General features: G+C 44.5%; 1 protein-coding gene across 1 annotated transcript in view; it reads right to left on the minus strand.

The window, feature by feature from the left end:
- PEX22 (peroxin 22) overlaps nucleotides 1–15,686 on the minus strand; it is a 72,515-nt gene that overhangs the window by 27,412 nt on the left and 29,417 nt on the right. Inside the window, exon 6 of the mRNA XM_087395180.1 lies at nucleotides 4,078–4,143. Within this exon, the coding sequence (XP_087251306.1) occupies nucleotides 4,078–4,143 (66 nt within the window). The remainder of the gene's footprint in view (nucleotides 1–4,077; nucleotides 4,144–15,686) is intronic.

The following is a 15,686-nucleotide window of genomic DNA, read 5'->3' on the forward strand; positions in this document are numbered from 1 at the left end:
TCACTTCAAGACCTCCTCACCAAGCAAGGGGCCCCCTACCTACCGCACCCTCTCAAAGCGCACCCGGGAGGCTACGCTGGAATCAGGGCCTCTTCAAGGCCTCCCCTGAATGCCATGACCTACTCAAAGCCCACCCGATGCTGCTCACTTGCATCTCGACCCCATTGGCTCTCACGATCTGTCTTGAGCACACCCAAGGGCTCTGATCCAATGTTCACGCCTATAGTTCAACCTGTCAAGCAACTTCATGGGCCTACAAGAGGCCTTGTAGTTGTTACGGACACCAAGAAGACACCCAGATCCTCAACCCTCGTAGTCTAGTAGATTGCACGCCATTTGCTTCTATGGCCCATTCCAGGCTGCAAACTATAATCTATAGTAACTTTCATAGCTAATCTATGATAACTTTTGGAGTGGTGCCAAGAGACTCTCAGTCTATAATTGATGGTGGTGTTTACCCTTTTTGTATGTGCTTTGTCTCATAGGCCCGTGAGGCCTCTTGCACACATTAATACATCTCTCTCTCTCTCTCTCTCTCTCTCTCTCTCTCCCCACACACACACCCCTACCTACATGCATGCATGTACATATGTATCCCTCCCTCCCTCACTCAAGAACTCAAAGAGGCGCCACACCGTCTATATGAGAGAGTTCTAGCAGCGTTAACACAATCCCTAGTGGATGGATCATGCTCCAAGGAAAAGTAGTCGGAAGCATTGATATAGGGGTTACGCAAACTCTTTTCGGCTTCTTTATCAATGAGGTGGAAGAGTGGATGAGAATACACAGCAAGGAGGGTGTTCAAATTGCAAGAAATGCTTTGCTAATTAGTCTTCCCAAAGAGCAAGGAGAACTTGGAAGCACATTGGATGCATTGTGAGAAATCTGCAGACACTCAAGAATGCAAGGTCGACAGAGATAAGACAAAGATAATGGTGATTGGGACACGTGACAAACAAACTAATGTCACCCTTTAAGGATAGACATTGAAAACAATCAACACATATAAGTATCTACGACTAGAATTCACGAACAACTACAAATGGAATACAAGGATTCTAGATGGCTTGAAGGCTTTATATAGCTTCCAAATAAATGTAGAAAAGCACGTTTGTGGAATTGGGAAATGAGAGTTTCTGTACACCATGCTTGTGCAGACAGTAATGCGTAAGATGCATGTGAAATCAGGGAGATAGATATGCAAAAAATGCTACAGAAATTATGGCAAAACCCAGAGACAAAAATGCAGTTCTATAAACAGGAAATCAATTCAATGGACAGCTATGGGATGCAGAGTTCACATTAAGAGGTGGAGAGGGGCAGGTGGTCAAGACTCAGAAACCCCTCAGAAGAAAGGATTTGCAAGATCTGCCCCCACAGGGGAGGTAGAAAATGAGCAGCATATAGTCCTCAAATGTAGAGCCAACGCACACATCAGAGAAGGTTACAGGGACAGCAGAGATAACTTGAAAAATCAGCTAGAGCAACCTGCCAAAAAGCTAGGGAGCTACTTAAAAGAAGTTTTGGAGCACCACAACAAGGTACTAGGGCTAGCACACAAGCTAGCTTAACAAGTACTCCCTCCAACCCAAGAGAATTGTCTATAAGAGAGGGCCTCGAGGCAAGGTCACCCGAAGGTTATTCGGCATTGGATGCCAAGTGGGTGCTCAAAATATCCACACATTTTGCAATTATAAAGAGGCTTTTTAGTTGGGGACAACTGATTAGAAGTTGAGAGGATGTCACAGAATTGTCTTTTATTCCAAGAGAATAAGGAGAAATATTTTATTCAAAGAGAGTTAACCTTGGTCAAATGTACTTGGTGGGGACGCACTAACATTCTCGAGCTTCCTTGTCTCCAATATTCTTTTGCAAGTAATAGAATCCTTATTCCTGCGCCCTAGTGTGGCACACGTTCGTCTCTTTCAATAACTTCCCAAGTTAAGTGTGTTTTATGTCTTCAGTTTATGAGATTGTTCTTCCACGCTTCGCTTGAAATTTTCGCCTGTAATTGCAAAATTCTTGAGAGTTTCCCGTGAGATTGTTTTACACTCTGGCATTAAGGATGCAACAACGGCCATCATCCACTTTTTATATACATACCTTTGTAAGACTAGAATGTATCCAGTCGTACAAATTCAGATTTTTCCAAATATCTAAATTGATAAAATTGTTACTATTGGGGCGCCCCATCCACGTAAGATATTTTGATATAGTTGAACAGCCGATCACCACTTGGACGAAAATTGAAAGAATTTGCAGGTCCGCCAAGGTGATGGAAAAATATAAGTTTGCAAGACCAGAATATATCCAATCGTACAAATTCAAATTTTTGTTGTTCTAAAGTCCAAATTTTTACATTGAGAACTTTTTTGGCTGTGGGGGCTTCTGCAACCAAGATAGTTGAACAGCCGATCAGCACTTTAGACAAATTCAAAGAATTTGCATGTTTGCTAAGGTGATAGAAAAATATACCTTTGTAAGACTAGAATATATCCAATCGTACAAATCCAGATTTTGGTTGTCCTAAAGTCCAACATTGAGAAAAAATTTAGTTGTTGGAGCTTTGTCCGCTAAGGTGATAGGAAAATATACCTTTGTAAGGCTAGAATATATCCAAGCGTCAAATTCAGCTTTTTGTTGTTCTAAAGTCCAATTTCTACATTGAAAAATTTTCTAGTTGTTGGGGCTTCTGCAACCATGTAAGATATTTTGATATAGTTGAAACAGAAACGACTCTACACCCATGGGAGGTCAACATCAACAAGACAGGCATACAGTTTATGAAGACCAATGGAAATTTAGATCTCATGAAAGATGGTCTAGTGGCTAACATTACCCACGCAATGATCAGTTGAAGTAGATGGCCTTCAAGAAGCATTACCAAACCAATGTTCTAAATTATAAAATCAAAGCAGCAGTGACACTCTCCAGCTAATACATATCCCTACCAGGATAGTCCAGGCTCTAAACGCGATTGGGTAGACTAACCTAGCATCGCTTAGGACGGATGTTAGGGCACAGTCTAACGGGCAGGTTTCGATTAACCTAAAGTTGGGATTGGAGCTAGCGTGGATCCAGTGGATAAAGCTGATCCAAGAAAGGTAAACCTAAGCCAGTAAAAGCAAGAAAAGCTTCACTTTAAGAGAAAGCAAAGACCTTAGTGGAAAGTAGAGCTAACTTATGTAAAGTCACGGGTAGACACTAAAGATAGCCAGACTAGGCTCATAAATACAAGCCAGAAGCTCAGTATCCAAGGCATCCAAAAGACCCGTGCCTCCTAGGGACGTTAACCTGTTGACGTGGGAGCAGTACCTAGCAAAAGGGGCAAATGGTATGGGGCGCATGACCTGACTGTCAAGCGGACTAGCTTCCTTAGTGGTCTAACTTCAGGCTAAAGGTTGGTTCTGAAACAATGAACCTATGGTTGGGAGTTATGCTCGCTAGTTCAACCCTTATGGGTTTTCTTGTCTTGCTTGCACGTATCTATGGTTTGATTAGTTTGAGGATTCTAACTCAAGTTGATTACTTTGGGGGTAGGACCTAGAACTCGTGCTCCCTAGCAATCTCACATATTGCACAAGTAAACAAGGACTCACCAGCTGCCCTTGTTTTCAATAAGCAAAAAAAGCCTGCTAAATCAGTTTGTGCTCCAGAGACTATTAAAAAGAGATTATAAAAAAGGCTGCCCCTGTTTTCAATAGGCAAAAAGACCCTGCTAAATCAGTTTGAGCTCCAGAGATTATAAAAAAGACTGCAAAGTTTCTTTATGAGGACACAAAAGAGAGATAAGTCTGAATACTAGTGTTTTCCTTCTTAGTGACAACGTCAGACTACTTACATGCACCAATACCGTTCAGTGCCTAATACTCGCACAAAATTCAACAAAAATAATAAATCATCTTTCTTTTCACGGTTGTTAGATTTCCTGCCACTCAATCCAAGCTGCAGAGAATAGTTAAAGCAGACTGGGAAACTTGTTTCGCAAAAAGACACTTAATTCAATTGAGACAGTCCCAACCTTTTCTCCAATTACTCAAAAAGTGAATATCAGGGTTTTTTCCTAGAACATCTAACCTTATCTCGATTCAGACCACCAACAGAGAACAAACCAACAGCCTCTAATGCAGCAAGTGCGATTGCCTGTTTTAAAAAATTCCAAAAGCATCATTATTCAGCACATCTGTGATGACTCGAGTTTTAAAAAGAATATTACTAAGTAATCATTCATATGTCCCTCAGCCCAGGCACTCTTTAAGAAAAACAAAAGGTGATTATGTGCCAACACCACAATGATTTGTTGCAACAAAAAATTCAGAGCGTATCCTATTCTTTTGGAAACCAAACACCTCATCTACATGTTCCAATATAAAATCAAAACCTATTCCCCCTTGAAACTGAAAGAAGCCTCTGCTAGAGTAATCAACTTGAGTTCGAATCTACTAGATAACCAAACCACAAAGAAGCATAAGTGATCACAAAGGACCAAAACCATAAGGGTTGAGCTGGGGAGCTCATCTATAAGCCATGGTGTTCATTGTTCCCACAAACCTAAAGGTCTAGACAACCGAGGAAGCTAGTAGGATTGATAGACAGGTCATGTGTCCTGAAACCGGCCTCAAGGCCAACAAGAGGGCAGTATTAGACAACTAACCAGCCAATTCTCTCACATTAAAATATTTAGCAAATAACTCAAACACAAATTGGGAGAGAGAATGCTCTTGCTCAAGAACAAGGACACAAATTGGCCCCAAACGTTTGCCGCCCTTTCCGTATTTCTTTTTCAGTTGGAGAGACCAGCAAATATGATACACAATGAATTCAATCTCACTTGCATTCAATGCATCTCCCACTCTCAGTAGGCATCAGTGTCCCGAGCAATAACCCTGCTGGGCTCGGCTCTCACACCCCAATGTCAATAGGCGTCCATCTGTGTTCCAACACCTGCATGAGGCTTCGAGTTGTTGCTAGCAGGCCATACAGGGTCACACAACTCGCCTCACTATCTCTGGTGTCTATTGATTCACTGAAAGTACCCGAGCTAGTAGGACTGATAGACAGGTCACGTGTCCTGAAACCGGCCTCAAGGCCAACAAGAGGGCAGTATTAGAGAATTAACCAGATCACATTAAAAATATTTAGCAAATAACTCAAACACAAATTGGGAGTGAGAGTGCTCCTGCTCAAGAACAAGAACACAAATTGGCCCCAAACGCTTGCCGCCCCTTTCCGTGTTTCCTTTTTAGTTGGACAGACCAGCAAAAATGATACACAGTGAATTCAATCTCACTTGCATTCAATGCATCTCCCACTCTCAGTAGGCATCAGTGTCCCAAGCAATAACCCTACTGGGCTCTCACACCCCAATGGCAATAGGCATCCATCTCTGCTCCAACACCTGCATGAGGCTTGGAGTTGTTGCTAGCAGGCCATACAGAGTCGCACAACTCCCCTCACTACCTCTGGTGTCCACTAATTCACTGAACATACCCAAGCAATGGGTGAGAGCATAACCGATCTGCCTGCAACCTCCGTAAAAGAGCTTGAACTGCAAGCATCCCCTGTGGACGACCCTGCCAACTAAGCTTCTCCAAAACAGCTCACAGCCAGAAGCCACCACTATGAGGCATGTGAGAATTCTCAACCAGCTCGGAGCTCAAACCCAGCCCATTCACGAGCTAGTGCATACCACTCGAAGAGCATTCTATTCACACCGCCACATGGCTAGTTGCCCATGCATGCAGCCCAAGGCAATTGCAAACAGCCTATACTAGCTGTACGGCTATTCAGTTCCAGCCCATACAATTGTCCATACACGTTGTGCGGTTCACCTGTACTCAACAACCTGAGCAGCCCGCACAGTCCGTACACGGATACAAATCCATACAGCATGACATCCTGCAAATACGTCCGTACAGCAGGCCCATACTAGTCGGTACACACCGTGTGGCTAGCCTGTACACAGCCATAGAATTCCGTACCGCCTGTGCCAAGCAATCCGTACAGCCGCCGCAATCCATAACAGCCTCCGCGACGTGAAATCACTCTTGGTTTCTTATGTCCATCCACTCCTCGTCGACCAATCGACTTACGTGAAAATCCCATGGGTTTTTTTCTCGAGGTGCTTCCTCAGGTAACCTTCCAAATCCATCCAAGGTTTGGGGAAATGCCACGTGGTATCCCCCTAATTTGCCCCCATTGCCCCCTCTAGTGGGTGCAATTTTTTAGACCACACCAATGACCCAACCTTGGATCCTTAGGGCCTTTTGCCCCCTCTTTGGACCCAACCACACTTTTATCCCCAGGGCATTAATTGGTAGGGGTTCTAGCACACCAAGCAACCCATGACCTTGCTCCTTGTTTTCCTAGGGTGCTGCCCACATGCAAGCCAACATGCATGTGCTAGAATTCACACCCTCGTGACCTACCTACCTCTTGAAACATCGCAACCGGCCTCAATTGCATCTGAGTGTGACAAAGTCATTCATAAACACAAACACAGGTATATACCCAACATGTATTGCCAAACCAATGCTACATATATGATTGTCAGAGCCTATAGGACAGCAAACCATAAAATCTGCATCAAAACTATCTCATAGTGACTAGTACACTGATCATAGAAGTCCCAAGGCAGATATACTGTCAACAAGAAGTACCTCCGGTGAATATACAATGTCACCAAGCGACCTCTAGATATCTGAGCCTGTCTATATAAAAGCATGAAAGGTACTACCCCTCTCTTGAGCATCGGGCAATGCTCCAAACCGAGGACACAATCAACTTGATTACACTTTCGCAATTTAGAACATTAGCTTTGAGGGAGATGCATTGGTCCCCTATGGCAAGACATGGAGGCATCATCACAAAGACCTATGAAAGGATAAACCAATGTTTCTCTAGGGTCTTTGGAGAGTGTGGTGCGATATGTTACTGAGCACTTACCATGCCAACAAAATGAAGTTGATAGCAAGCTTCCAATTGTGTTGTTGCAGCCATTAACATGACATGGTAAGTTGGCCATGTGGCAAGTCGGCCAACTCAATTGTTGGTTCTGCCATGTCACCTACTAAGTTGGCATGCGTAGGCCATAGTTGATCTAAAAGGAAGAGTTGCACTCTCCTTACCACAATATCTCAGGATCTTCACTCTACTCCTCTAGTCTAGGAGGGTAGAAGGCAAGAAGCAGTTCTTGTGTCCATCACTTGAAGCGCATAGTTCTGCACATCTCCCATCTCAATAGCAAGCAGTAACGCTATTGATATCCAGTAGGAGAGCACGGTCACTTCTTTGGACATTGTCACGCCCTCGCAGGTTCAAACCCTATCAAAACCATGGTCAACAACACCAGAAGCATGTGTAGACAACTCGCCACCCAACCATGCTGATCCAGACTCGATCAGCCTCACCAAGACAAAGCTAGAGAGCCTTGTGGAAACTGCAAGGCAAGCCTCACCTTTGGCATCCCATACCGTCCGGTAAATAGCTATGCTGGTAGCTCCTAGCTCTTCCCGATGTGCACAACTATGGCCCTAGCACTCCTTTATAGCCTCAGGGAAGAGCGCTCGCCAAGAAAAGCAAAGGAAGGCACACAAGTGCGAAAAAGCAATCTTTCTGACCCATGTTCCCACTGACAACACTTTAGCCCATCATCTGTGTGCATGTCTCTGGCGTGCACATGACATACTGCCCTTCCTCAAAGAGCTCACTCCTGAGCTCATAAAAAGTCATAAGAAGTAGTCAACTACTAGGTACAACTCACTACTAGTCAAAACCAATAAGCTTAGGGACAATCTTATCAAGAGATCCACCTACTCGAAAACATCAGATGAGCATGAAGTCTTGGTCAAAAAGCAACATTTCTGTCAAATAAACAAACTGGCAACTCTTCTCTAACAAAGCTACCAATACCTAAGGTAGGCACATGCGACCAATATTCAAGGTAAGCAACAACTATCCTAAAGAGTTCTGCACAATCCATTCCCTCAGCCATTGACAGCTTTCCCAAGCTGTTTGGCAGCCTCTGGAGCCCTCATTCTTGCTGGTCTTGCTGGTTTTCACACTCCCACGAGTGTTTGAGACCTTTCCAAGCAATTCTGTCATGAAATATCTCATTCTGACACGAGAAGATTGCATTTTGGAGTAGTTACCATGAAGGAGACGCGTTTTGGAGCAAATATGAGCAAAAACCTAACTGTACGGGCTTGCCAGAAAATCCGTACAGCTGCATCAGAAATCCGTACACTGCGTCAGCAAGCATTTACTACAATACGAGAGCTGCCTCGGGGTGCGCGCCAGTCATTTTTCAGGTTTCTCAGCATTCCAGAGCTGCCTCGAGCTGCGTGCCAACATTCCGGAGCTGCCTCAAGCTGTGTGCAAGCATTCCAAAGCTCCCTCGAGCTGTATGCCAGCATTTTGGAGCTGCCTCGAGCTGTGTGCGGACGTTTGGATCCATTTGGAGCTACTAAATTGATCCAGAGACTTCTCTTTGAGCCCTTCCCTCCTCATTTGGCATCCGTTTGCCTCGGGCTGCGAGCTTCTCTCCATTTCTACGTGCTCTCCTCCTCGTGGGAGCACTTCTTTTGCTGTAATTCTCATTTCCAACCCTCATTTGCTCGCTTTCAGAGCCCGTCACTGCTGTACATCATTGGGTAAGCCGTTGTTGCATTGGCTTTTTCCAATTTCTGCTTCATTTGCATTTTGGAAAGGCCTCGTGTTGCCTTTAAGGATTTTTCTTGCAACAGGTACACCTTGGAAAACAGAGTCTTTTGCAGACATAAGCTTTGAAGCTTGGGCAGATTTTTGGCACTTGATTCTGAGAGGTTGCCTTTCTCTCATTTGCTTTGCCAATTGGTGCATTTGCCTTGTATTTCAGCACCATGCCTGGTGGCAAAGATGATTTGTTTGGGCTGATTGGGACCGATGACAAGATTGATGGCACCAATTACCCCATGTGGTCATACATGATGGGACATGTTTTGGTTGCCAAGAATCTATGGCATATTGTTTCAGGTTCTAAGGCCAGGCCTACACGCACTGTTACTAGTGCTACACTTGCAGCCTCTACTTCTTCAAGTGATGGGTCTTCAAGTGAAGGTTCTACTGCTACAGCCAAGACTCTTGCACCTCCTGCTCCATGTGCTTTGCCTCCTTCACAGGAGCAAATTCAATGGGATGGTCGTGATGCCAAAGCACATGCCTTGATTGCTCTTTCAATGAAACGGGTTATTATCCCTCATATTCGGAGTTGCAAGACAGCTAAGCAAGCATGGGATCAGCTTGCATCTTTGTATCAGGTGTGGAATGAGGCGAGGGTTGCCTATCTCCGCAGGCAGTTGAAAGATTTAAAGCTTGATGAGGGTGGTAACATGGATGCTTATCTCACTATGTGAAGGATTTGAAAGAGCAGTTGGCCAACATTGATGAGATTATGCCTAATTCTCAGTTGGTTTCTAATACCCTTGATGGGTTGCCTGATTCATATCAAGGCTTTGCTACTACATTGCGGTTAGTTGCAGGGGGTGATGCCACTCATTTCTCATTTGACCAGCTTGTTGCTCTTCTTCTTCAGGAGGAGCAAAGTCATGTAAATCGCAATGCTACTATGGCTAGTGATCAAGCATTTGCTGCCCATCATAAACACAAAGGTAAAGGCAAGGTTTCAGCTAGAAAGCCCTCTCATTCCCATGCTGATCATTCACATGGTGCCTCTTCTTCAGGGGATAACAAAAAGAAGAAGAGATGTAACTATTGCAGAAAACCTGGGCATGATATTTCTGAATGCAGGAAGCGCATAGCATCTGAAAAGAAATCTGGTCTTGTAATATCTGGTTCTTCTAGTGGTGAAGATCAACATGAGTTCGCTAATCTATTGGTCATTTACAGCCCCATGTGCATGCAGAAATTCAGCCTGATATGCCTATCGTTGATCAGGATCATTTGCACCGGGCTCTTGACCAAGAAAGAGCAGAAATTCAGGAGCCTAAAAAGGTACCCCGTTGGCTCCTTGACACACTAAAAGACAGCAAACAAGACACTCCTCTGCCAGCCCGTACGAGAGCAGCTGTCCAGAAAGAGCATGCTAGTTTTGTTGCTTATGCTTTGGTTGCTACAGTATGCAATGAAGAGCCATTATGTCATCAAGATGCCTTTCAGAATGATTGTTGGATGACGGCCATGCAAGCTGAATTGGATTCTATCCATCAGAATGACACTTGGGAGTTGTCTAATTTGCCGTATGGCAAAAATGCCATTGGAACTAAGTGGGTTTACAAGATCAAATGGAAAGCTGATGGTTCAGTGGACCGTTACAAAGCCCGTCTTGATGCTAAGGGCTATGCTCAGCAGCATGGCATTGATTTTGAGGAGACTTTTGCTCCCACTTCCAAGATCACTACCATTCGCATTGTTATTGCCTTTGCTACCCACTTTCATTGGCAGATACATCAACTTGATATTAAGACAGCTTTCCTTCATGGGCATTTGCAGGAAGAGGTCTATGTTTCCCAACCTCCTGGTTTTGAGGTTGAAGGTTTTGAAAGCAAGGTATGCCCCTTGAAAAAGGCCCTCTATGGATTAAAGCAGGCACCTCGGGCTTGGTATTCGAGAATTCATTCTCATTTGCTCACACTTGGCTTTCAGAACAAGCCTACAGAGGCTACCCTTAACATTCGCAAGCATGGAACAGATTTGCTTATTTTAGTCCTTTATGTGGATGGCATGCTTGTAACTGGGACACATGCTCAGCAAATTGCAGATTTTAAAGTTGATGTGTAGCAGACATTTGCTATGTCTGATCTTGGTCTTCTGCACTACTATCTGGGCATTCAATTTGCTAGCAGTGAGGGGGGCATTTTGATGTCACAATCCAAGTACATTGGACAGCTTTTGCAGCGTTTTCACTTTGAGTATTACAAGCCAGTATCCACACCATTAGAGACTGGTTTTCACTTCTCTTCTGAGGATGGCAGCGGTACATGTGATGTCACTCTCTATCAGCAGGCAATTGGTTGTTTGATTTACCCATGCCATACGAGACCTGATCTACAGTATGATGTCTCACAGTTGAGCCCATCTATGCACCATTGGCATGCCGTGAAGCGTGTTTTCAGATATCTTAAAGACACTCAGCATTTAGGCCTTCTTTATGGGACTAATACTTCACTTGACATGCATGGGTTCACTGATAGTGATTGGGCTGGTTGTTCTAACACTCGTGTGTCACATAGTGGCAACTGTTTTATGCTTGGTACTTCATGTGTTTCTTGGTTCAGCAAGAAGCAGAGTACAGTTGCTACTTCTAGCTGTGAAGCTGAGTACAGAGCGGCTTTTACAGCTAGAGTGGAGTGTGTTTGGCTTCGGAAGCTACTTGTAGATCTTTGTGCATGTCAGACTGCTCCTACCGTCATCTTCACTAATAGTCAGAGTGCTTTGACTGTCGCACGGAATCCAATTTTCCATGCTCGCACAAAGCACATTGAGGTTCACTATCACTATGTCAGAAGAGATTATCAGCAGGTGATATTGAGTTGTCTTCTGTTCCCACTGAAGACAACTTGGCACATCTTTTTACGAAGGCTCTACCTCGACCTAAGTTTGAGGCTTTTCGGCAAGCTTTGAACTTAGTACCTTTTGTAACTTGATCTGTTGTACTCTATACAGTCATAGGTTGCTATATCCTACAGGACGAACATGTGCAACCATGACACTAGATATTTAGGTATCCTGAGCCTGTCCACGATACTTCAGCCCATACCATGGAGGGGGGTTTGTAGGCTATCTCATGGGCTATCCATAGATGCCACTTATACCTTGGTATGAGCCTTGTAGGCCTAGTTATAGTCAGTCAGGACTACTGGTACAATTAGTTTATGTACCATCTAGGTCAGTTAGGACACTTAGTCTAGTTAGGGAAGTTACCCCTATGGTTTTGTTATGTTGGCTCTCCCTTGAGCCTCCACACTTCAGTTTTGCAGCAATCTATTACAGCATCTCGTTTTTCTCCATTGTGCTTCCATTTTTTTGCTTCCATTGCTTCCAACACCCGACAGAGACATCACAAAGCCGCACCCGTGAGCAACCGACAGCACTCTATCGCCGATTTCATGCCTCCATTGCCTCATCCACCCTGATGTCCTAATGACAATGATGATGATGAGGATGATGATGATGAGATTGATATGTAGTCAACCACTTGACATGACTATGTTGTACTTAGTACTATCATTTTGCATTTTTGCATTCTGCATTGGTGTGGATGCTCGTTTAGTAGCCCCACCCTCACAACTCGTTTGTATCAGGTTTTTCACAGTCTCATAGACCCAAATACTTTAATACAACTCTCCCTCCCCCCCCCCCCTCTCTCTCTCTCTCTCTCTCACACAGAGCAGAGGAAGAGAGCAGCAACAAGCAGCTAGACCACAGGACATCAAGGCTGACAGGCACAGCGACGCGTCACAGACTTTTTCACATATGAGTCAGCTCCAGGACATAGTGGAGTAGAGGAGGAGGAGCTAGCTGACATGAGGGCAGCCTCGATCAGCAGAGAGAGCCGCAAGGTGCCACTAAGGGAGAAATGCAGAGATGACGCGCGAGACGAGAGTGCCTAGAGCACATTCTATCGACATCCAACCTATCACAGCTCTCCTCAAGGGGGACCGGCGGAGACGAGGGGTCACCCTAGACATAGCCCAAAGAGTTCAAAGATCGAAGAGATCGCGCCCTTCCGCCAGAGCGCGAGACGGCTCAACAAACGCAAATACGAGATATTTTCACAACTCACCAAAGAGCCATCACTATGCCGGGCTTCGATTTCTGAGTACCAGCTTCAAGATCCACTTGATTCAGCTTGTGCTTGACTGGTGATTGACTGGTTATATTATAATTTTGCTAGCATAGATTAGTACTCAGCAAGAGAACTAGTGCGGCGCCCTTTGCTCCAGCCCATTGAGGCTTGTATGAGTCTACTTTTTTTGCGCACTTGAGTACATCTCTCTCTCTCTCTCTCTCTCTCTCTCTCTCTCTCTCTCTCTAATTGAGCAAAAACTCAGCAAATGGGCGGAAGAGCAAGGAGCCAAGGCACCATCCCACGCAGGGTTTCGTCCTAAACATTCGACAATAGACCAATTGGTTGCCATACGGGCTGCAACGGAGGGGGTCAAGAATAAGAAAGAAGTAGTCTATTGTTGCTTTGTAGACTTTAAGAAAGCATTTGCCACAGTTCCACGCAAAAAGCTTTGGGAAAGACTGAAAAAGCTCGAAGTCCCTCAGGAAATCAGAGAAACCACATACAGGTTATATGAGAACGTATTAGCTGAATTAGCACAACCACTTGTAGATCGCTTATGCTCTGAAGGAAAAGTCATCATAAGCAGTGACATAGAAGTCAAGCAAGGCTGCCCCCTCTCACCAACTCTCTTTGTTCTGTTCATCGATGAATTGGAAGAGTGGATGAGAACACACAGCGGCGAAGGTGTCCAGATTGCAGGCTATGCCCTCTTATTGCTTATTTATGCAGATGATGTAGTCTTCTTCGCAAAAAGCAAGAAAGAGATGCAAACACATTTGGATACACTGGGAAAATTCTGCAAACACTCAGGAATGCAAGTCAATATATCCAAGACAAAAGTGATGGTGATTGGGACTCGGAATAAACAAGTTGATTTCACTTTTGAGGGGGAGCCTCTGGACAGTGTCACTACATACAAATATTTGGGGCTGGAATTTGCAGACACTTACAAGTGGAATGCATGTGTGGAAAGAAGAATCCTAGGAGGTTTGAAAGCTTTATATAGCTTCCAAAACAAGTGCAGAAAGGCACACTTGTGGAACTGGGAAATGAGAAAGTTTTTGTATACCATGCTCGTACAAACAGTGGTCCTTTACGGATGTCCAGCTTGGGCACCTGGGCTCTCCAAGGCCTACTGGAACCGAATAGAGACTTTGCATAAACGATTTCTCATAGGGCAGTTAGGGGTGAAGGCACAAACACCATACCCCATCTTGTTGGCTGAGACAGATATGATACCTCTCGAAGGAGAGGCATTGTGCCAAATCATGGCATACCTCAATAAAGTTGGAAAGATGGACGCCAATAGGCTACCACACAAAACAATGGAAGCTACGCGAATCACTGGATGGCACAAAAAGGGGCTGAAATGGATGGAATTATGGGGTATAACCGCTGCTGACATCCCCGAAGATGCATGTGAAATCAGGGAGTTAGTGACACAAAGAATGCTACAGAGCTATGGCAAGAACCGGGAGCAAAAATGCAGTTTTATAAACAAGAAATCAATCGAGACTAATCTTTTCCTAATCCATTCCTTACGAGGCCCTTTCAAGACCCCAAATCTCCCCTAATGTCTAACATCTTCTTGTAAGCACCCTTTTATTGTAATTGGAAGATGAACTATCAAAGCAACAAAGAAGTCATGTCAACAATATAACATAATCATAATTACACTAACGCATCACGATTATCGGTACACTAATCCTACAGCTTAGAATACCCGTAAGACCTTGTGCCAATCATGGGACTTGAGCCCATTAAGCTTATTGTCCTTTGAAAATGCTCTTTTCAAGCAACGCATGTACCCTGTGGGTGTTTGAAAAGAGGCAATGTCCACCTTGACCGCTGCCTCTTCTCTCGTAGAGAGGATCCATGTTGCTTTCGGGAGGATAACTTTTCCTGAAGCACGCACATGGGGCCACAAATGAGACATCCTATTGATAGCATGCAAGTCTTCTCCCACTCCTCTCGAGTTTAAAACCCAACCAAGTGTGCCCAAATAGTAGCCCCCACATTCTTGAAGATATGCATGGGATTGAGGATCTCCATTAGGTGGGACACGACCCACAAGTATTACACGACCCACAAGTATTAGCAGCAGAGCCACTGCCAGGAGATCAAGACGGACAACACCCACAGACAGTCGCCAACGCTCCATCAATGGCTACGCATCAGTAAGACCTCACCCCCTCTCGAGCTCCCCTTGACATTTACACCCTGTGAGGCTACATTGTACTGGCCAGAGCCATGGTGACGTGGATTGATCGACATGATGATGATGATTGTGATGATGATGATGATGATGATGATGGTGATGTCAAACTCTCCCCTTCGATGAACGTTGATTTGGCTTATATCCATCATGTTGGAAAACTTCTTTTGTTTTACAAGAGGTTTAGTGCCACCTGATCCTCCTTCGGACAATATACAATGCTCAAAACCTTTTCACATATGAAGAGATATTGCATCTCAATGTGCTTGGTTTGAGCATGAAACACACGATCTTTAGCCATCCTAATACAGTTATTGTTATCAGTCAATAAGGAGTTGGACCTTTTTGTATAAGTTTAATATTACTTAGGACTTAGCATTCAGCATGGGCGATGATGCTCGTTTGGTAGGTCCACCCTTTTTGCTTGTTGTTTCAAGTTTTCTACCAGTCTCATAGACCCATCGGTCTTCTATAGACTATGATAATCTCTCTCTCTCTCTCTCTCTCTCTCTCTCTCTCTCTCTCTCTCTCTCTCTCTGTGCCTCTACGTAGATGAGCTCGAGACCTTTATTGGGGCCCTCAAAGATGATGTTGTTCTATCGCCGGATTCCTTGCTCTAAATTCTCATGTATGTGGTTGATGTGGTCTTACTCTCTTCCTCAGCGCATGGTCCCCAGCGGCAAT

Source organism: Dipteris shenzhenensis, chromosome 24 (genome assembly GCF_047967505.1).
Source record: "Dipteris shenzhenensis isolate YYH24624 ecotype China chromosome 24, Dip_SZ_1.0, whole genome shotgun sequence".
Taxonomy (NCBI): domain Eukaryota; kingdom Viridiplantae; phylum Streptophyta; class Polypodiopsida; order Gleicheniales; family Dipteridaceae; genus Dipteris; species Dipteris shenzhenensis.